General features: G+C 39.6%; 1 protein-coding gene across 7 annotated transcripts in view; it reads right to left on the bottom strand.

Moving 5' to 3' along the window:
* Positions 1-23,975, bottom strand: part of RAD51B (RAD51 paralog B) — a 403,112-nt gene that overhangs the window by 124,134 nt on the left and 255,003 nt on the right. For 6 of the 7 annotated variants that reach the window (XR_012580812.1, XM_074542842.1, XM_014268656.3 and 3 more), the window contains exon 10: positions 8,890-8,968. The exons of the other annotated variant lie outside the window; for it this stretch is intronic. Coding sequence is in view for 5 of the 6 variants with exons in the window: in XM_074542842.1 (XP_074398943.1) it covers positions 8,890-8,968 (79 nt within the window). In the remaining variant the exon portion in view is untranslated. The remainder of the gene's footprint in view (positions 1-8,889; positions 8,969-23,975) is intronic. 7 annotated transcript variants of the gene reach the window in all.

Here is a 23,975-nt window from a genome sequence, read left to right as displayed (position 1 = left end):
CAGGTCCCACTGCCTTTGGTGACAGCTGCAGCTCTAAAAATCAGTTTAAGATAGTTTGCATATTGAGAAGAACTGAAGGAAAATGAAAGGCCTATTGTATATATATGAAGAGTTAAAACACTACTGATTGGTGGTCTGTGAGTCCCTTCCCTTTTCAAATGAATTTCACTTCATGTTTTGTTTGGTTTTCCTGTTGATGCATCCTGCACCCTTCAGTGCTATGCTGGTGGGATCCCACATACTTTTCCTGGCATGTGGTGTTTAAAATAAGAGACCTCAGCAATCGGATATCCTCAGCATTTCCAGCTATTGAACAAAATCATGAGTGCTGTGATCCAATTTCAGAGCAGAAGAGGAAAGATATAGAGTAATATTCTCCCTGTGCTGGTATGGGGCAGACAAAAGAAAACTAAGCAAACAGGATGTTCTGCTCCTCTGTGGACTTCAGCAAATGCCACAGCAGACAGGATATGGTCTAGCTCACAGCTAGGACTCACAGCTGCAATGTATGTGCCTGGCTGCCCAATACCTTGTTTGGGTAATTCGCTCACAGCACAAATGTAGCATAAAGAAAAGTAAAAGATGTGGTGTGCAGTTCCCACCTGTCATGTCTCAAGGCTGCAGTCCTTCATCAAGCATATGCAGTCTGAAGGAGGAATGTGGTATTTATACATGCTACCAAGAAATTATCTCATCCCATCCCTAAATTCACTCAGAACATCTTTACCAGTGCAAAACTTGGTGTTCACAACTTTGGATTTTAGCCTGCTTATTCTAAGCCTATTCACTGAACAGTAAGGCATATCTCAGCTGAGGTCTCCACAACAGCACACAGCACTCAGTTCAGACTACTCAGGCTCTAATATTCCCCAGCATTTTCTAGAAACATCACTCCTCATATCTCAGCTGCTGCTTCTGGGAAGTTCACCTCCATAGAGCATTGGGAGAGTTTGGGAGAATGTTTCTGTAGTTGAAAAACTAGGACATTTACATGAAAATGAGATTCAGTGGACCATAAAGTAAAATCTTTTCAGCAACACCTTTTGTTGAACTGTTAATTGTAGCATCATTTGCCTTTGCTTCCTCTTCACCCCTGCAGGCTTGTGCTGCCTTGCCTATGTGCTGAGCCCTAAGGCAGACCCTCTGGGTTATTCAGGTGGCAAACCAAGGGACAGCCTGGGCTGGTACACCACACTCTAGCAAACTGCTGGCTAACCTTGTTGCTTCTCTTACCTCCATAATGCTTCTTTAACTCTATTGGCCCCAAAATTTAATCTCAAAAGTTTTTCAGGGGTCTTCACAGAACTGAATGACAAATGACCAGGTTTGGTTTCATTACAACATAAACACTGAGAAGCAGTGCTAAAGTTCAAAGGAACATTGCAGAAAATACTTTCCAGTAACAGCCCAATATTATGAATTTTAGGGAACAACTGTAATGAGAAAAAGCATTTGAAGTAAACCACTGTTTGCTGAGAGGGTTTATCACATGTGCCTGTTTTTAAGAAAGTGCTATACATTCCTATTCCATCTTATCAAGATAGATTTAAGATTATATGAGAAGATAATTTAAATCTGTGACAGGGCAAGTCAACACATCAGATGCAGAGATACATGAAGTTGTTCAGGGTGTGTTAATTCTCAAAACATAGAGAAAGTTTAAAAGAAAAACAGCACTGGGGTCAAAGCAGTGGAAGCCCTATTTGTTAAGTGTTATCCCTGTGCTAGTAAGCCTCTCCTCAGGCAAAGTTTCCTAGTTTTGATGAAGTGCTATTCAAGTGTGCTTGCTTATGCAGAATTGCACTCTGGAGACTTCCAGAGTTTAGACTGTACGTAACTTTTGGATTTCCTCAGCAGAGGCAGCAATAAAGTGTCCAGCATTTCTCTTTGGAAAACAGGCTGTACACTTAGGGATTTTACAAGATTTTAGTAATACATAAATTCCTACAGCTAAAGAAAAGTTGCATATATTACCAAGGGTAAGTATTTTGGGTCATAGTCCTCTCTCTATTGCTAACTATATTTTCACAAGATCAAATGGCATCAGTGATGGCTTCACCAAACATGTTAGTGGCGAAGCCAGTACAGACATAACCTTTGAGGATAGCAAAAGAAACTTAGCTATGCCTACATGAGAAAAGAAAAAATCACTGAGACTTAACAGTCTTTTACCTTCATAAGCTGCACACAAAAGCATGAGCCTTTACTCTGGCTGGAAAACAAGTTTTTGAACAGACACTTATTTAGCTTCCTACTCATGAATGTGTTCGCTTAAGAACATTAAGTCCATTTTAGGTACATTTGACCTTATTTTACAAATCTGTAGCTTGAAATATATGACATCTACATTAAATCCAGGCAATTACTAGTAAAGTCTTAGTCTTCCTTGACAATGTTCAGTTCCCAGAACAATATATTGTCACAAATCACAGACACTACCTCTAATCAACAAACAATTACACTCCTTATGTTAAAAGCCTTTTGGAAAAAAGGCCATTTGCTTTAGCACTATGCTGAAAACCCAGGGGAGCAGCCTACTTTGATCAGGAATTCATTACAGAGAGCCTGGTAAGGAGAAGATTTCTCTGAAGTGAGGTCATTTTGTCCCTATGCCAGCCTTGAAAAGGGGGGAACAGACTTACACTCTTCAGTTCATTGTTTTAACAACACTGGAATAGAAGAAATTAGTTTTGATTAATACTTATATAAATGAGAACAAATTTGGCACACTGCTTGCACTAAAACTTTTTCGTGTTACATTTAGTAGAACTTCAGACAAATTAAATGCTGGTACTTCAGTTGCAATGTAGTAAAGCACTAAGGAACATGTTTGGCTTTAAGTGCAAGACAGAAGCATCTTCAGTATCTTTACATGAATCTTTAGAAATAAGCAGGTAATTCAAAACATTGTGCTAAACTGGATTTATCCAGCATAATATCCTCACACAAGTTAAGCTCACAGGAACAAACATGGCCAGAAACTCTATCAATCTACTGCCTATCTACTATGCCACTATGTGAAAGGTCACATTTGCAGAGAGAAACGTTTAATTTTATTGAAATTACAGTTTATTGTGGTTTCTACTGGATCTAAACCCAAGATACCTCTAGTCTTCATTCACCATTAAAATGTTTTCCTTCCATTTCTCATCATAAACATTTTTAGTTGGTATTGCATCTGTGCTCTTTTTCTCTGTCCTCCTTCATTTGACAGCCATGGAATTTGGCAACTCCAGCAAGGCTTTGGCAGTGCTGCTGCAGAGCAGCAGAGCAATTTTCACAAACCCATCTAATGAGGACACTCTCATCCAAGCAAACAGGTTTAGTAACCCACTCCTCAAAATGCCAAGAATTGCCTGAACAAAAGGACATTTTCATTGATGTCAGCTATATCTGTGTGGGTCACGTTGCTGGCATTAGGATGATGGCAGTCTTATTTTTCCTCATTCCTTAGTCCCTGGATGGACTTAACCTACAAATTGATAGTGCTTCTTTGCTCTCATTATTACAAACCTGTTAGAAATAGCATGAGACTTTCAGCGTCCTGTGGGGAATACAGCAAAAATGGTTCCACCCCACAGAGATCCTAACAATGATTAGTTCATCTTTATCCCTCCAATAGGCCTGGAAATCACCAGTGCCACTGCAAATCTTTTACCATCTCAATAGCAATGTACAACTCTATTCCCATTAATCTGTCTTCCACCCATTCATACATCAAGTACAACTCTGCTTCATTTTACAGATTATATCCATGTTGCTCCAGACAAAGGTCACTTTATAGTTACAGTTCTTCAATTGAATAAAAGCTTTTGATGCAGTAAATCATTGTCTTTCACTGTTCAAACCCACACAATACAATACAAATAATGCTGCCCTTTCTTTCAGAATTCCTTTTCTACCTCACTACTTGTTTCTTTACAAAATAAAATGAGGCACTTTTCACTTGCTTCAGCCATAGAAATTAGTTATAGCACTTTGGAGACAGTTTGCCATGCTGCAGTACAAACCCAGACCCTATGCTATTTAGAGATCAAAATGAGCCTCTTTCATTACCTTAGTGACAAATGAAACATTATGTACCAAGGTTTCCCTAGATTTAGCTGTTAGTAGATCTTTTCCCTCACTACTGTGAAACTTAAGACACTCTCTTCCAAGTGCCACATTCTTTTGTTTCTACATATAATGTTACCTGCCTCAATAGGATATTACATGCAAGGTGAGCACACTTGTGTTCAGATAGCTTGTGTGCAGTGAAAAAGAGGGCAGCAGAAAGAGTGGATTAATAAACTAATTATTCAGTCCTGTGGCACAACCCTCAAACTCTTCCCTTTAGCAATACAAGGTATTTGGGAGCCAGTCAGCGGGAGACACGAAATTTTGAGGTTAAATTTATAGACAGTTATACCTTTCAAAAAGGAAGAATAAAACATAGCAAGATAAATCATTACGGCAAGTACACTCATGAAAAATGGCAACCATTTAACAGCAGCACTGCTTTTTTTAGCACTGAAGGTCCTTACAAGAACTGAGGCCAAAAGCTGAAGGCAGACAAATTCTAATCTGAAATACAGAACAAGGGTTTTGCATCAAGGTAGCTAAAACTTGAAAATACCATCAATGTAAACTAGGAACTCACATTTCTTTATGTCTGCAATTAACAGTGATTACTTTTCTAGAAGAAATTATTCAGTGCAACAAAGTTATCAGGTACCTGAAGGAAACAGGTATCATATATGGGAGGTCAGTTTGGATGAACTGATAATTCTATCCACCTTTAAGCCCTATGAAACTGAAAATATATCATTATTCAAAAGCATGTCCCAGCTCACGAATAGAATTTGCCTTATGTTTTCAGTGCTTCTGAGCTTTTCCATGAAGAGCAATGTTAACCACTTAGTTAAAGCATTGAGTCCCAACAAACGCTTCAGCTGGCAAAGAGCCACCGTGTCCCCGACTCCTTTCGCAGCAGCCTCCTCTTGGTAACAGAAGGCATTTGCTTAAGTGAGATGGAATGAGACTTCCACAAACAGCTGAGCTGTTGGTAAGTAACAGCTAGGCTTGTATTTATATCCCAGAACTCTGCTTCTTCTAAAGCTAGACTTGGATGATCATCCACAGCATACAGCTTCAAATCAGTTTCATTTAGCCTATCTTTTTCACATATGTGTGCACAAAGCTAAGTAGCAGCTTCTAGTTCAGCTGGCCCAACCCAGGATGCACTACACTCAATTTCAATGAAACTGCAATTAGGCAAGAGCAACTAAAAATTTCTTCTGTCATACCAGAACAGAATTACCAGCTAGCAATCTCCAATCAAAACAGAAACTATATCATAGCCAAGGAGAAAAATAATCTTACAACTTGCATTCCTAATCAAGTAGATCTGGAGCTCTATTAATTTTATTCTTCTTTTGAATGGTATGACTTCACTCACTGCAACTGGTTGAAACAGGGAAGCTGCTGTTCAACTGATATTGAAACAGGGAGGTAGCAGCAAGTTCCTAGAACATCAAACAAAAGCTGACAGCAAAACTTCCAATATTTTGCAGTGTTTGATCCAGGTTTCTGCCTTTTTGTCTAAGATCTCTACAAAATAGAAATTGGCTGTCAGACTAGATTCTGCACTCACAATTCAGGTTCATCAAAGGATGACATTGGCAGAACAGAACATGACACTGCATTGCAATGTGAAGGTAACTGAGGGTATTTTTGGGGTTCCAGTCCACTCCCGCTATAGCACAGAGCAATTTGAAGGAATGAAGGGAGGAGGCTGAAGACTTTTCTTTGCTAAATTTCTGACTGTCCAATCTTGCCTTTCAATCATCACATTTCATTTCTCTAGTCTGAAAGTGGAAATAAAAGAGTGAGTGCATAAATGGATTCTCTTCATCCCTGAACACTTCAGGTTTATAAAAGCAAAGAATTTTTCTCCAAGGGACCCTTGGGCAGCCTGGAGATCTCCTCAGAATAAAAGAGAAGCAGTTCTGCCTTCACAAGGGTCTCCTCCAAAAATTTCTGTGCTTGCACTAAGGCCATGAGATGCAAAGATACCAGGGAAACAGAGCAGCAATTTACATTGACAAAGAGGATTTTGATACACTCCTCCAAATGGGGCAGCATTACCATCTTAATAGCCTTTTGCTCTCAGCCCTCTTCCTGAGGACGCTGGAGATTTTTGCAAATGGAGAACAGTTCCGCTTCCCATTTTAACTGCAACAATAGCAGAAGGGCTCCTTAAACTGCATCAAATAGCAGTCTGTGAAATCCCTAACTAGCCACACTGCCTCTCCTGCCGTTTTATTATCCTCCAGCCCACAGAACAAAGCAGGGGGGATCTCCTCCTATTTTTTTTTTTAGCCTATTCCACACATCCTAATCCCTCAGAGGTGGCAATGGAAATTGCTTGTGGAACTGTTAAATCACACTTTCACTTTGTCTTTCATTCCCCATTCACCCTCGCTAATCAGGAGCTTCCAGCTACATTTTCCGATATCAATTTGTTTATGGCCTATCGGTTAATGGTCCCAGGATGGGTCCCCCTGAGTAAAAAGAAAGAATCCTGGGTACTTCAGCCAGCTGCTGCTTCTCACCAGTTCCCACATCCACCCACTTGTTCCCATCAGCCACCCTCAATGTGCTCACCTCCTGACACCAAGGGAATCAAAGTACAAAGCCTGAATGGCAGAGTTGCCTTTGGGAGCGGGCTGAGGGACAGATCCCACTGGTTAGTGCTCTGTGGTGTCCCTCCACATCTTACCTTGCATCGAGCTTCCCTTTGGAAAGAAGCACCAAGTACAACTCAGAAAAACTCTAGCATCTTCTGAACAAGGCAGTCTGGTGCCACTTTCTGCATCTTATCCAAACCAGACATTTCCTGGTAATTTGCTCACTTCCTGTTTCCACAGAAATAATCCTCACTGAAATGTGGGATGAGACCATGCAATATTTACTTTTACAAATTTACCATGTGAGATGGTTCATGTGTAAGTGCTTACAAGTCTCTGTAAAAGAGTCTGGGCCACATTATTAGGGGAACCATTATTAGGGAACCCTTCTTTGCTACCCATCTTGGAGAAAAAGATCTAAAATACAAACATAATTATGTAGTTAGAAAGTAATAAAAGGCTCACACAGAGAAGATATTCTTGTTGCCTTTCAAAATGCACAAAGAATGCCTGATATAAATACATCAATTACTTTAAGAAATCCAAACTGGTGCTTTATCTGTTTGTAGAAAAATGGCAAATGATGTTTTAAGTGTAACCCCCAGAAACACATGGGTGTAGGGAAAAGAGCAATTACCACACTTTTAATCCAGTGATGTTCTCCTATCAGAGTGCTGTTCCATCATTATGTGTAACCAGGCCTATTTGTTCTTTAAAGGTATGGTTCAGCCCTGGGAAAGCTATATTCATGGCTCACAGAAAAGAGCTGAAAAAATTAAGATTGACTCTGAACAAATTCTCTCTGTTTCTGAAATAGCAAAACTTTCTTTCCCAAAGTTTCACTACATTAGGGCCTGAGGACAAAGCAGGAAACTGTCTGCCTTTTAAAATAATGACCAGAAACATCTATGTAACTCAAGATATCCAAGATAGAAAAGTATCTTATCATCTGCCCTATACTGAAACAAAACACATCAAGAACAACTCTTGCAAGCACTCTCCATTTAAACTAATAAAAATTGTTTCTAGTTCCTGTAGACTTTTAGAATTACTGGTACCAAATAAAGCAGATCAAGTGCCCAAAATGCTATCTAAACATATAATGAAAATAGTATCCAAAGGCTTAGGAAATGCTGTATAGACACCTCCCCCCCCCCCACCATTACAATTACGTAGCTGTATCAAATGGAAGCAAAAATGCACCATAAAACAATTTCATTTCATTTGTTTTCTGACATTTTACATCACCTGAGATGTAAGCATATGGAGTCACTAGGAAATATAAATATGTCATTATTCTGGTACAGCCTATTTGAATGTGAGAAATTTGCAATCAGAACTGTTCACGTCCCTTAAAATGTCTATAGTGCCTCATGAGATCAGTGATTCTCCATCACTGGAAACTAAGAACCAGCTATACTCACTTGTCTTATTGCCCTGGCTGCACATCATAGTGTCCTCCCTGAACAGCAAGTGACAGGCACTGATAGTTTTATTCAGTCTGTTAAACTGATGCAGTGATGAGGGGCCAGGCTGCATATCAAAAGACATCAACTCAACAAAATTGATCTATGAAGGTTTGTCAAAAAGTAAGGATGTTTGTAGGGATAAATGGGAAAAGAAGGGAAGTGTTGTACTTCTCTCTTTGCTGTGTCTAGAAGTACATATTTCAGGACACAGCCACAAGGAATCCTAGTTCCCTGTCAGCATGGTATTAATATGCAGCTTTTCAGCATAACACTTCATATCCTAGAGAATCTGAGGATAATTTAAGACCATTGGGCGTTAGCATTACAATGACCACAAAAACAGAAAACAGATATTAGTTTTCTTACTGATGCCAAGCCATTTGCTAAAGAAGAATCATTCATTAACACAGGCTATTAATGATAGATGGGTATGTTTCTCCTGAAGAAACCTATTCCATTGCGACCCATGTTACCCAAACCATTCCACTTTACCTTGGAGAAAAACAAGGAGCCCTGGTTAATAATTTCAGGGCCCATTTCTAGATCCATGGAAAAATGCAAGAACCAATTTAGTGTAATCCAAGAGAAAACAGTGAATTCAGCAAAATGTCTCTAAGTTAACCAAAATGTTTAAATGTGCGGGATTTTAATTTGGTATAAACAGTACAATTTTCAATAACAGTTGTTGTTATCTATTCAGTCTGCTTAAAATACTAATTGAAAAGACAAAATAACCAATGCTCTGGTCTTACCCTGAAGAATCAAGCCTGATTTCTCAATGGTGTAGAAAAAAGTGGAGAATGGAGCAACAGGGGATTTAGCAACCAGGAGCTGCAAAGCAAATACATGATGTAAGTATGCATCTTTATAACATACTGATCAAAGCTCAAATCTCCAAAAGCAATCTCACCAGATTTAACTTCCAGAAGTAGTAAAGCACACTTCAGATATAACATGTTGTTATTGATCCAGCCCTATCACTTCTAAGTAGTTGAGATCTTCTCATACACATATATAGATCATGCTGCAATTTTAAAAGGATTTACAGGTCCTTAAATATCTTTAAAAAATGCCATTGAAGCAGTACCTTTTGCTTGTCTTACTGGCATCCTATTAAGCTTAACCATTCCTGCTGTTCAGACTTTTGCACTCAAACACAATTTTGAACAAAACTGCTACTGCCATATACAGGGAATTTTTAATTGCCATTAGCCATTCCACAGATATGCCCCCTTGGCTTCTCCAAGAACTCCACCCACTGTCTTTACCCTGCCCCTGGAAGCAGCATGTCCACTCACATGTCATCACACTGGGGACGGTAACATGCCATTGCATGTATCTGGATGTCCTCTTCTGCAAAATGGGTAATGACCATGTCAAGCTTTTTTCAAGGATCTTGTCCTTGAAATATCAAAATAGGAAACGCAATTCCCTCAGGATGGATGTATAGTGCAATTGAATTTAGCTTGGTGTTAGGGTGACACCAGAAATAAACCAAGGTCCCTGGCTCCACTGTGGTACAATTACCCTCTGTGGAAGACGAGCCTGCAGCAGAACTGCAGAGACAGAAATGGGCAGAGTAGGGAATGTGGGACCTGCAGGTGGCAAACTCACACAAATGTGCCCAAGCTCTGTTGCTTGCCTGTTTGATTTTTGCGCATTGCCAAGGACTGTTCCTCCACAGCTTGCCTAAAATAACTCTCATGCCGTCACCTGCATGAAAGTGACATTTTTACAACATCAAACCAGGATATGATACTGTGAATACTTTGTGAATAATCCAAGCAGGAAACCTGCTGTAGTAGCACTTTCCCCTCTTCCATGTTAATTACCATTCTCTCTGGGATTATCTTCAGGAGAAAAGGGCAGCAAGTCACATCCCACATACCTGATGCACTCTAACAAAACCTGTATTCCCTTGCCTGTCATTATTACAGAATCACAGAATAAGCTGAGCTGGAAGGAATGCACAAGGCTCATCGAATCCAACTCCTAGCTCTGCACAGGACCATGAATCACACCATATACCTGAAGGCATTTTCCTAAACACCTCTTGAACAGGTTTGATGCTGTGACCACAGCCCCGGGGAGCCTGTTCCAGCGCCCAGTCACCCTCGGCATGAAGAGCATTATTACAATAGCTAACCTAAGGCTCCCCTGACACAACTTCAGGCCATTTCCTCAGGTCCTGTCACTGGTTACCACAGAGACAGCAGGAGGAAGACTGCCAGGAAGAAAGTAGAATGAAGAGGAGTTGCCTCCAGGTGCTTCACACACTCCCTCAGCTCTGAAAATGCAAGGGAGAGGACGGGGTGGAAAAACAGTGCAAACACTCAGGTGGAGCCTCCCTCAACAGTTGGCTGTTTAATTGGAAAGGCCTGAAGTGAAACAGTTACAATTCTGACATCCAAGGTCAAATTGTTGGCATTCCATGCACTACTATGCACATAAGTACTAACCAAAGTATGCATGAGCACTAGGCACAGTTATACATGCACATGGATAGACATTCAAATAACTCTATGTACAGTCTGTTACTGCATTTTTATTCAGTTACGGTATGTGCATAGCTATGTATAGCGATGAAAAACTATAATAAATCACTTGCTTTGAGCAGCACATCACAGAGTCCCTCTGAAAGGTGGCTACTGCACAGCTACATCTGAGGCTCCAAGTTAGCTTCCTTTCTAGTGAAATGGAAACAGCTCAGAATATTCAAAGGTATTGCTTTATTTTGAATGTTTGCCCACTGAGAAAAAGAACCTTTTAAGTACAACTGCACATTTCACAAGCAGAAAGAGTACAGAGAATTCATTTTTATAACATCAAGCGATAGTATTTAACATAACATTTTAAAAAGTAGTAAATATGTATTTAGATTTGTTTTTCAAGCGAAATCAAAACATTTGTAAAAGTTCATTGCGAACTATCCTCTAGCCAGAACAGTCAACAGAGAGTAGGTTCTTATATCTATACAAGGAACTTATAAAGCATGGAAGAAAATACATATCAAAAAAAGAAAATTATGTTTGGAAGGCCAGGAAATAGAAGTATAAATCAAGGATTACCAAAAATCAGGTAGTGTTGACTCTGGAAAGATTGTTAACAATAGCCAAAAGTAAATAAAAGTTGCATTTATAATGAAATTATATTGGGATAGTAATTATATATATTTCTAGATATCAGTGAAAAAAAATAATTCTCAAGTAGGACAGTACTGAAAAAGAAAAAAAGGCAGGTAATGTGAATTTATCCATATCACATCGATATAGGAATAACAACTGAGTGGAATGAAAACTCCAGGAATTTAGCACTTTCAGCAGAAGTAGATAATCTCTATCAGGAAACTATTCTAAGAAACAGCATGCGAATTCAGGCCCAATAGCTAGTATTTGTCACTTTCCTATCAACTTGAAGATGATACAACATAACAGAGAGGCAGCAAACTTAGTCCCCATAAAAGAAGAGGAAAAAATATAAACTATTGAGTTGATGCCTGCATCAGTACCATATATCTGTATACAGTACAGGTATATAGTACCCTGTATGGTACTATCCATAGTATTTTGAAGTGAGGAATAACACAACTTAGACGCAGGACTCAAGGGCATAATAAGGAAATTTGCTGATATTAAATTGTGAAGAGCTGTTGACTCCCTCAGAGACAGGGAGGTCCTACAGAGAAACCTTGAAAATTTAGGGGACTGGGCAATCACCAAGTTTAACAATGGGAAGTGCTGGGTTCTGCACCCAGGATGGGAAAACACTGGATATAAGGACAGACTGGGGAATGAGAGTCTGGAGAGCAGTGCCACAGAAAGTGACCTGGGGGTCCTGGTCTGTGGCAAGCTGAACAGAGGCAGCAGTGCCCTGGCAGCCAGGAGGGACAACCGTGGCTGGGGGGGCATCAGGCACAGCATCACCAGCAAGGCACAGGAGGGGATTGTCCTGCTCTGCTTTTCACCGGGGCAGTGCTGGGGGCAGTTTGGGTGCCACAGTGTAAGAAGCATACAAAGGTATAAGAGAGTATCCAAAGGAGGGCTGCAAGGATTGTGAAGCATCTTAGGCGAATACGTATGAGGAGCAGCTGAGATCACTTGGTCTGTTCAGCCTGGAGAAGAGGAGACTGAGGGAGAACCTCATTGCAGTCTACAACTTCCTCATGAGGGGAAGAGGAGGGGCAGGCACCAATCTCTTTGCTCTGGTGACCAACGACAGGATGGAATGGCTGAAGTTGCATCAGAAGAGGTTTAGGTCGGATATCATAACAAAATTCGTCACCTGGAGGGTGGCTGGGCATTGGAAGAGGCTCCCCAGGGAAGTGGTCCCAGCTCCAGCCTGACAGGGTTCAAGAAGCATTTGGGCAACACTCTCAGGCACATGGTGTGATCCTTGGGCTGTCCTGTGCAGGGCCAGGAACTGGACTCTTTGATCCTTACAAGTTCCTTCCAACTCAGAATATTCTATGATTCCATGAACTAAAGTCTTGGAAAACAGGGTAAAAGAAAACATGGCTGTCATGCCAAACATAGATGACATCCTTCTTTGAAGAAAGATGTCATCTATGTCTGGCATGACATAGATGACATGCCAGACACAGATGACATGCTTACTTTAGAAGTCTGATATAAATTTGAACTCATCTCTTCAGATCTCTGTAAAGCTTTTAACACTGCTAAATGGGAACTGGTAATGAAAAAAACAAGGATAAGACAGAAGCTGTAAGACAAAAGTGGAAACAGCTATTGGAAAGAAGACACTCCCTGGGTGTACCTGAGATATTAGTATCCCACTTAGACTGACCCATAAGGTGATGTAGTCAAGACAGTGACAGACCCAGTTGTACAGGGCACCACCACATATACCTGGTAAAACCAGGGACACCTGTGTGTTTCTGCACAAGATACCAGCAAGGTTTAATCTGGGAGACTGTGTACCCTACAGGTCACTTATGAACCCAGACTGCAAGAGAGGGGCTGCATGCTGCTGAGGAGACTGGAGTGCTCATCTGAGACAGCACTAGAAAAACACTAGCTCAGTGATTCTGGCAAAAATGAAGGCTGACAGTGTCTGTGTGAGTAAGTGAATGGGAAAAGGGGAAATGAGAGAATGAAGCAGGAAGAAAAGGAAGAGCTTCTCAACCTGACAACGATGGCAGAAGAATGGATTTGCAGCCATAAAGACATTTTGGCTGGAAATTTAAAAGATCATAACTACCAATAAAATGAGACTCTGGAAGAGCCTTCAACTCAAAGAGGAAAAGCTAAAAAAATAATCTTTGCTTTTAGGATTCAGATTAAAATATTTATGAAAGGGATATGAAGCAGTGCCTTGGGAGCACTTCATGACCTGTTAAGTCTCTTCAACTCCTATGGGCTTCCTACAGCACCAAAGCCCTGCCAACCCATGTTTTATGCTGATAGAACTAACAGAGTTGGAACAATGCACGCTAACAAAGTCCTTTGATGGCTGACACGCAACTAAGGATCTTTGTGGTGAATAAACCAAGAAAAAGTTGATCATTTTCAGATAGAGAATCTGTAATTTAAAGGCTTCTCATCTATATCTTCTAGTTAGCATCTGCTTCTCTCCACAAGATTCCTAACAGCTACCTGAGGATGTGGAGAACACATGGGATCTTCCAGAATAATTCAGAAGTAGGCAGCACAGGCAGACCAGGAATTTATAAAACTCACATATATTCAAGTATGTCTTGTTTTAATTCTCAATCACTCCTGTCTGAAAAGTGGGGAGAGTACAGAGAGATGTCTTATCTGAACCTGGATCTGAATTCAGAATTATTCAATAACAAGCTGAAACACAGATCTCTTTCCACAATCTTACTTTATAAAACTTAAGATCATGAACCAAAATTTTCAGTCCAACAGATGATTTCCTTGGTTCCTTTTTTACTTCAGGAAAAGAAAGGAAAATACAACTCCACTAATATTCCTGATGTATGTAAAGCAATTTATTGCACTCTTTCCTAGCCAGATAAGTGAAAAACACACTTTAGTGCTTCAGTGATAAGCACTATTTAATCATGGAATCAAAACCAAATCCAGGCCCCATTATTTTTTTTCCTATTAACACTTCAGTGCAGTTAAAGTTGCACCAAAAGTGGTACACATTTTGAGATGAGTAAACAGTAATGGTAAGTAATAAGCTAAAGAAATTAACAAGCATTTTGATTACAAAAATAATTTTTAAACAGTAAAATTAATAGAAAACAGACATAAAAAATGATGAAACAGTACTGAGTCTTTCTAATTCATTCTATGATACTTCCAAAATGCTCTCCATGAGCTGCCCATGAGTTTCTGGAATGGAACGTAAAATCCATCTGCATTTATTATGTTGCTGTCCCTCTAAAGTGCAAATGATGGAGATCGATGAGGGAAGTAAAAATGAAGGCAATTTCAAGTTTTGCCAAGTCCAACCTCTATAAAATGGTCAAATCTTAGTTTCCTTTCTTTTCTTTCTAGCATCACATTCCCTGTCAAGAGGTTCGTAATAAATATTTATTATTTGACAACAATGTAGAATAAACATTAAATGACTGAAAAATCATTTCTGCCACAAGGCATGCTAAGAACACAAAGGTACTATGTAAAAGGAAATATATCACCTTGATGAAAAGTGAATAGAAATTGGATAGATGCCATTAGATTAGATAAAGGAAGATAAATGTGAGACAAGCAGAGCAGTTGAGAGAGAATTGATGATGACAGCAGAAATATTGTACATGAACGTTTGCTTTAGTTAGGGAAAGCATTTTTAATAATACATTTTATTATTTATAAGCTTTATGGAAGAGATTAATCAAAGAATTGATTGCAGAAGCCCAGCAGAAAACAGTAATTATTGGAACAACGCCTCCTGTCAATAGGAAGGGAAGTGATGAATTGGAAAAGGTATTGGATGAACTTCCAGAAGGCTTCTGACAACCAGAAATCAAGGCAATGTTCTGCCAAAAAAAAAGAGTAAAGATGATGAAGGGGACAGAGTCCTATATCAAATTAGTTATCAAAATGCCAGGATGATAAACAACCAAACAGTGAAATAACAACATGATTTTGACTGAGCTATCAGCTCTCATGTGACTGAAAAATTATGATTTTATAATGGAAAACGAATGATTTCAACTAAGATATATTTCATTGGAATATCTTAATCCATTTGTATTGGACTAAGATATTTCAATGAAATACTTGAGAAAATCATCTGTATTAACATTTAATACATCACTTCCATTTAGACTGGAAAGACAACTACTTTTGTTCCCATTTTTTTATGGAAACTATTACAAGAAATTGGTTTTTAGGAACAACTGAGGAACATAAATGAAACTATTTGAAGCCTCCTTTAAAGTACCGGTTTCTTATCAATGGACAGATTCTTGTCTTTTTATTTTTATTCTATATCAAGCTTTTTCTTACACTGTCTTTTCTCCTTGACTCATATTATTCTTGTCTATTGTACTGACAAAATGCATATAATGTGCACTAGGGACTGAATGAAAAGCAAATCCACATTTACAGTCAATAAATATTTTAGAATTCAGGTCTACTGACTGAATACCAGAGACCTGTGGAAGGAGTCTGGCTCTCATGACTCTTTTGGCCCTTACTGAAACAATGCTGCCTCGCTGGGGCATTTTGCTAATTCATGTTGCTGTGCAATTGCAGTGAACAAGCTTTGCTAAGAGTTGGTGCATTTCAGGAGAACTCTTCACTGACACCACATTCAGCTGAAAGAGCATGAGGATTGAGAAGGAAGCCTACACCACTGACAGGGTCACTCAGCAGTGAGAATACTATCTCTTAACGTTTGATTAGACTCATGTACTAATAAAATCAGTGCTAAGCTAAACAAATCTTTCCCATGATTGTGCCAAATTGACTGGGTGGACAATCTTCACGCCAGAATTTCCCCTCTTATTGTAGATCAGAAGGGTTGTTTTTTCAGCTGCAATAGAGCCCAGGAAAAAGCCAGGAAGGAAAACAACAAAGTTGATTTTGCATCAGATATCCCAGCAGACTTCATAACTGTTTTTTCTGCCCTCCCTTCTGCTCCTTCTCGGGCCCAGTGTGCCGGAATTTGATATATTCTAGAAATGAAAGCAGCAGTCCTTATTCTGCAGATTGTTTACTTTTGAGTAGGAGCTGCAACCAAGTTCCCAGGGCCAGCTCTGTTTCTCAGTCCCACAGCTCACACTGCCTCCAGCCCACTGGAAAGGTACCCAAGGAGAGAACCAAGAGTTCCCTAAAGGGCACCAACACTGTGGTGGCATTAAGTCTTCACAGAGTTGTTCCCCACTCTCTCTTTACACTGAAGCATCCCTTTAGGGCAGTGGGATGGCTTTTTACAACACAAGAGAAAAAATTGTTGTGTTTCCTACCAAGCCTTACTATACACCAATGCTCATGGACCTCGGAGCTCTCTGAGGCTTCAGTCTCACGGGTTCTGATTTCACTGGAGAGATAACTGCCCCTTGCTGCAGAAACAGAGAGTGACCCTAACTCCTTTCCAGTGTTATGGTGGAAAAAAAGTAGATTCAGTCTCCTGCAATCATTTACTAAGCTCACAAGATACATCTATAAACAAACAACTGATCTCTGATAGCAAATGATCCTTCGGACAACAACATTTTGTGCTTATATGGTGCCTGATCTACAGACTTAAAAAAGGCCTTAGAAGAGTGGGGAAAAAATAACCCCGTTATGTACTTGGGTAAATTGAAGTAAATTAAATACAGTCCTAAAGATTTTACAGCTGATATCAGTACCAAAACCTGAATAATGTCATTAAATCCTATTGCCTTCATAAGCAAATCACTGTAGAGTTTGACTTTATCAGGACCTCACGTTTTCCTACAGAAACAATTGTCCCTTGCTTTGTATCTTCCTCCAAACCCCACTGCCAGGAAAGGCTCTCCATGCACAAATTTTCCTCTTTCAAGCAGAAGAAAGCTCAGCCACTCCAGCTGTACTGTGTGCACCCATACACTTGTCAGTAAGAAAGGCTGCAGGCTAGGCAATTATTGGGAATAAGGAGGTAAACCAGGCAGGCTGAGGAAAAAGAGATATATGCCATCATTCTCCAGTCCTCCCAAATACACATGTACTCTCCCTGTTAAAAAAAAAAGAAAAAAGAAAGGGTGGATTGAAACAGGGCATGCTTAAGATGGCCTGAACACTAGAGAGGGAACTATGAGAAGGGGGGCTACAAATATGCTCCAGTACTGGGAGTACATGTGGAGTCGTGGAGTCCCTACTGCTTTCATAAATGAAAAAAAAGAAAAAAAAAAAAAAGAGAGAGAAGGAAAAAAAAGGAAAAAAAATTTAAAAACCAATTATCATTTGGATTAAAATTATGTCTTAGGAAACTGTAATTTAATTTGTGCCATACATAGCACCTGAGAGATGTGGTTCTCTGAAGTCCAGCTGTTTGAAAAAGCTTTCATCAATGCTAGGTTAAAGGGCCACAACTCAATAAAATTCTTTATAGAGCAGTTTAAATGGATTGCATCTCCTCTTTCCCCACAAGAAAATCCCACCTAGAGGAAACTGTTTAGGAACAAGTTTCCTTTTTAGTACTTTATGGAAAAGCAACAATGGCAGCTAGAAATGGTTTATGAGAGGCATTCCAGAAACCCAAACCAATTAGTGCAGAAAAGTAGGCAAGCAGAGTTTGTGTACATCCTAAAAATGTCCATTAGCACACATCTGGAAAAAACAGCAGAGTGAATGGGCTCAAAAGGCAACTGACCATCCTGCTGTCATCTCAATCCCTCAAAATGCAGCAGCACATCTGTTTATTTTGTTTTAGTACAAGGCATACAAATTTCATATATTAAGAACATTGCTAAGAGTGCAAAGCCAAGAATTCCCCGTTTATCATATTGAGAAAAAATGAGGGAGGGAAAAATGAAGATGCACTTAAGACATTTTTACAGGGAAACAGCAACCATGGGTGCTGATTTGAGTAAGAAAATTAGTGAAGAGAAAGCTTTCAAAAGCTCAAGGGAAAACATGTAATGGATTCAGCATGGAAGAAAGAATTCAAAGAAATCTCTATTCTGAAATATCAGTGTGACACATTAACAAATGTAAATTACTATCAAAGAGATCAAACTTTCTCAGCCAAACTGCAAGAGATTACCTTTAATTATAAGAGTCTAGCTAGTGCTAGTGTGAAGCAGAGCTTTTGAAATATTTAAAATAAATCTCTAGAAATCATGAAGCTATATAAGAATAGCCAAATTTCAGATAAATCACTTCTTGTCTTTTTGTTTCATCTTAGCAATAATTTCTAGGATATGATCATATATTCTTTTGTGTAAGTCTAGGCAGATCACCTTTCTCTCAGTGCTCCACTCTCAGAAGAGGTCAATGAATAAAAATTCTACACCTCTGTATTTCTTATTGAAATTATTTAGTCTGCTTACATACCTAAGTTCTAGCTTAAATTTATGTTAAGCATATGCTCCTAACCCAACTACTACTATCATTTAGTTAGACATTAATCTTAAAGAAGAGCCAGGAATTCTGGGACATCATGGTGTTGCCCATGGTAACACAAATATGTGATAAATTGAAACAAAAGAGAGGATTACTTATCCAATGTGAAGACTAGAAATGCAAGTGAAATATAAGCATTTTATGGTACTTTTTACTTGCCTCTTCTGAAGAGTACACAACAGTAGCCAGTGACTGTGCTTGCACTTTGTGCAACCACAAATTCTTCCCCAAGCAGAGGTCAATTGAGCTGCTTAAATGGCAGAGAGGTGGACAGATGGTTGAAAAGCTGACCTACAGAGACACCATGCAAAGAAGCTGAGCTACTGAGATTCTGCTTTTCAGCACCAGACAGGGCATTCAGGAGGCTGTATTAGTGTCTGAGCTCCGAACCCTCAACATCTTAGTGATGGCAGCATATACTCTCAATGGCTGTGGACAAAACAGGACATTTTACAACAGAAAAAAAAGCTCTCAGAGCAGTTTGTTAGTGCAGTTCTTCCTATAGTAATGAATAACAGTCACAGGCAATGACTCCAATAAAAATAAACCATCATTGCATGCACATGTGGCTGGGCTTACTCCCACAGGAGACATTCAATACTTGCAAAGGAAAGAAATTGAAGGAAAACAAACAAAAGAAGGAGATAGAAATGAAAAGCAAGAATCTTTTAAGAACAAAGGAGAAACAGAAGGGACAAGTCTAGGAAATAGGACACTGCAAATCTCAAGCCTCCTATACCTGGCTGGCTTCAGGTGCTCCTTATAAAATCAATATATGTATAGAGCACTTATGCACAGTGCACAACGTCAGGAACTGGAAATTAGGATTCATGAGTATTCTTCCTAACTTTGCCACTGCTTTTTGAGCAACTATGTGAAAATCATATATGGACATAAGACATCTGTAGCAACTTTACTGCATTTTCTGCCAGGTAGGCACAGCTCCAGATGTACCCTACCTTCCTGTACCCAGAGGCTATAATCCAGAAGGCTCAATAAGCAACAGTTCTGTTATCTCTTTTCAGTGGGGTCCCTTCCTCCCCCTCTCATAAAACCAGAACAAAGGCATGTGTTTTGGCTGAGCCTGTCCAGGCAGTTGCTAGCAACAGATGACCAGTCTGCAAATTGTCTCAGCTTTAGTGGTGTGCCAAACATTGGATTTCAAGTGAGAGAGGTCAGCATGAAATATGTAGTGCCATTTAGGCATGGTTTTAGCATCAGGCACTACAATGAGGAGCTCTGAGTATCCTTGGACTGAGTAAACATAACTTCAGTGGAAGAAAACCATCAAACCCTCAAATGAGTATCAAAGACAAACACAGACAACAAAACCAAAAATTTCCAAGGTGAACTGTCCTAATGTGCTTCAGAGCAACCACTGTCCTGAATGCAATAGGCCAAATCTAACATAATGCTGCTTTTCCTTAGCTGTCCTTTCCCAGACTGCCAGCACACTCCTGAGCCCTCATACCCAGAGAGCCTTTTCTTGCCTGATGTACATAACAATACCTTCAGTGGCAGGGAACTGCATTACTCAGGCAAACAGCAAGTTTTAATTGGAAAAGAAAATGAAATCCCAAATGTGTATTCAAATGGTGTCTGAACTGCAGCAGCACAGCCAGAGAACTGCACAAAACCAAGCTGCCTCCAGTTTACTTTGCTGAAGTCAGACTTCTGGTGAAATTTCCCCTGGCTGAAATACAGGGAGGGTATGCAGGGTAGTCAGCTCCTTTCAGCTCATGAAACACCAGATTCTGCAAAATTCCTCTCCCCAGAAGCATTTTCTGTCTCCCTGCCACATGCCTTGTTCCCTAGTTCGTAAAATGGATTTTGTCACCTTTTCTGTTTCTGAGAGTCTCCTAATTTTCCCAGTGGAGAGTCCTCTATAGGCCAAGGAAACTTCACAAGAACTTGGCCATGATGATAGCTATAATATTTTTGAGGCTCAAAGCCCTGATAATTGTCCAGTGTGAAGGCTTGTAGCTTCTACTAAGCAGGAAAGCAGCCAGCCAGCAAGAGTGTCCTGCTTACCACAGTAAAACAAAGCCAAGAAAAGGGATTGAGGATGGTGCTGTGGCTGGATAAAGTAGTTGGGCAACATAAACACAGACTCCTATGGGAATTCTCTTATGTGGCAACTTGTGGTGACTCACAAGATTTACAGAACACCAGTAGTGAGAAGAACAGAAAGTAGTTTATGTAGCTTTTTAGAGCCTCGTGTACTGTTCCATTTCACTCCAGTTCTGCAAGTAAGGAAAAAGCTGAAGGATACAATACTTATTTACAACACATACTGGAACACAGCTTTATCCCAGAGATAATCTTGTGTCCCAAATTGTGGGGGACTCCTAAGGGAGTACCAGGACAGTAACACCAGGGCAGCTCTTTCCAGAATGCATGGCTGCTTCCCCCAGCCTGAGCCACAGCTGGCAGCTCTGGGGCCAGCGGGGAGCGCAGCTCAGGAGCCCGGAGCTGCATGGCCACACAGAGACGCCACTGGCTCCTCTGCCCATGCCACTGCACACAGCAAATCACTTGGTGTAATTCGGCAGCACAACATGAGGAATGTACATTAAGTGTGTAATTAGCATGTAAATTGCCATCATGATTTATCACTTTTATTATTCTTCGAATATCTATAATAATTTTAGCAACATGCTTATCTTCTACAGACAAAAAGTATCTGGTGTAAATGGAATGCCTGTTCTTCAATGCCTGTTTCTAATGTGCCTGAAATCTTTATTTAAACATTTCTTCTTTAACTTTCTTTTGGTTTTCTAAATGATGAAAAACATCAACATTATTATTTATAAATTGAAAGAAAATGAATCCATTACAAAACAGCATCAGAAGTGGGCTCTTCCTATTCTCCACTCATAGGCTTTGAGTATCAGTAAAAACAAGTGTCCTTCCTCGAGGTAAAGGCATAATCCTAAAATCCCAGACCTGGGCCAAAAAGCTTGGGATTCAACCAAGTAAAAGTCCTAGATCATAGCATAAATATTTTTTACCCACACTAGTGGCTGCAAAATGCCTTTGACATGAAACAAACAAAAGCCCTTTCCAACTCGTTTGTGTGTTCACTTTGTTCCATTCCTAAAAGCAAAGTCCCTGGAGACAAGCTAATACAACACTGCTAATTCCATGTGTGAGACACAGCAATATGATGTTATGCAAAGCCTCAGCAGAGTGTATTTTAGAGCCCACTGGGCATCACACAAGGACAAGAAAAAAGTCATACTATCAGACCTGTGAGCTAATATATACAGATGCAATATATGTGCTTTTGGAGTTCTGTCACGCTCTACTGATCTTAGAGAAAAGGTGACAGAGTTAATTTAAAATTTAATTTCAATTTTCTACAAGAGTCAGATTTTCTCCAGCAAGAACATTATTGGGAGAGAATTTACTAATGAATTGGAAATCATTGGCCTTATAAACATTGTCTGTATTGCTGAATGTACAATTGCTGAACAAAATTCTTGAAAAACTTTTCTCTAACAAACATGAACTGTTCTAGAAGGCTTTGTTTACATTTCTACAGGGCAGTGGATATCCAAGAAGCCCCATCAGTCAAAGGCAAACATTCTTGTTCCAGTGCATGGCACAGATGCACTAAACACTGGTCAGCCCTTTAAGACTTCAAATATGGCTTTATAACCCATCCAGTCTGAAATTTTTGATGACAACAATTTTTGATGTCATAAACAATGATCAGTAGGTTAAAAAAAATCTTTGTATGTTTGTAGAAGAAGCAGAAGCAAAGATCATGTGTAATGATCATTCTTTTCACAGAATTACTGGAAGCAGCATTTATAGCTCTTAGATATTCTCTTGCATGGAGATTATGCTTAAGAAATTCAGACTTTAGGGATCCTAACTACATGTGAACTTTAGAAAAGTTTAGTTACATTCAAAGGACAAAAATGTAACCATCACCAAGAAAATGCAAAACTGTAGCGGGGGAAAAAAATCTCAACCTCTTCTTTCCTGCAGTGGGACCCATATGGCAACCTTTAGTACATGTCTTACAGTGAGTTGTTTATCTTTCTTTCATATATTTAATACCAATTAAGTATACTGGTATTATCTTAGTAAGATTAGTAAGAAACTCTTTGATTTTTTGTGCTTATTTACACTTTTCTTTTTTCAGCTTGCTCAGTTATTTCAAATGAGATGTCCATTATAAGATCACAAGCAAGAAGCAAGGCAAAAATATATGAAAAAGGAGAAAAAAGTAGTTTCCTATTGTTTTGGATATGAAATATACCATGTCCAGTTGTAAATATCAACACAATTTAAGAGAGGATTAGGTGATATTTTTATCTGTAGCTTGAGATGACTCTGGGTACAGAGTTTTGTGTTACTGTTACATAGACAAATAAAGACTGATGCTAAAAGAAACAAGTTCAGTGACGTACACTGAAGAACAAACATATCACTTGGACCAGAACCATCAATGTGCTGAAATAAATGTCGGTGTTGGCTCAGGCATGATAAGGTTTTATTGGCTCAGACTCCAAACCAAACCTTCCTGACCACTGTCAGCTCTGCACAAGGCCAGCTCAAGTCCATAACCTGAAGTCCATAACTTCCACTTCAACACCATGCAGTATGTAAACACCCTGAACTGCAGAAGGTATCTGCACAGACAAATTAAATCAAATGGCAGAAAAAAAATTGACTGATTGTTCACTCAGGATTAGTGCAAGAACTTCTGCCAGAGATTCTGGACTCACCGGTAGGAAACGACTGATAAGAGAGACCATGAACCATCACTGTTACGCAAATGTGAAAGGGCCTTGCAAACCCAAGATAAATCTAATGAGCTCTTTCCAGTGCAGAACTTCAGCAGTGACTCACACACCACACTGCAACCTAAGTTTATCACTTTCTTTGATGAGACAGGGGGATTTATTGATAATTGACCCCACTAGTCATTTCCAAGTTGGTGTTGCTCCAATATGAATACTCAAGGAAGAAGTAATTCATTAACTGAGCTGTGCTTTATAATACTACTTACCAGTGCTGGAAAAGTTGAAGCTACCCATCAATCACAGTCTGTCAGAAGTACTGAACTTCAACACTGATGGAGGAATTTATGGCTTTCTGTTAATATGCAGCCAAAGGACATATCTCTCCTGAATCAAAGTATCTGTGAGAGCTGGAAGCACGATGGCTCAGGTAGCTATTTATAATGCCTTTTACCTTTTAGTCCCAAGTATCTTTCAGTGTTTCCACCATATGGGTAAAATACACTACCACCTGATGCACCCATCCTTTCCATTCCTGATTGAGCAGATGTCCCAAAATCC

This window comes from Zonotrichia albicollis, chromosome 6 (assembly GCF_047830755.1).
Source record: "Zonotrichia albicollis isolate bZonAlb1 chromosome 6, bZonAlb1.hap1, whole genome shotgun sequence".
Lineage (NCBI taxonomy): Eukaryota > Metazoa > Chordata > Aves > Passeriformes > Passerellidae > Zonotrichia > Zonotrichia albicollis.
The sequence above is the reverse complement of the archived record's forward strand: the minus strand, read 5'-3'. Positions and strand labels throughout refer to the sequence as shown.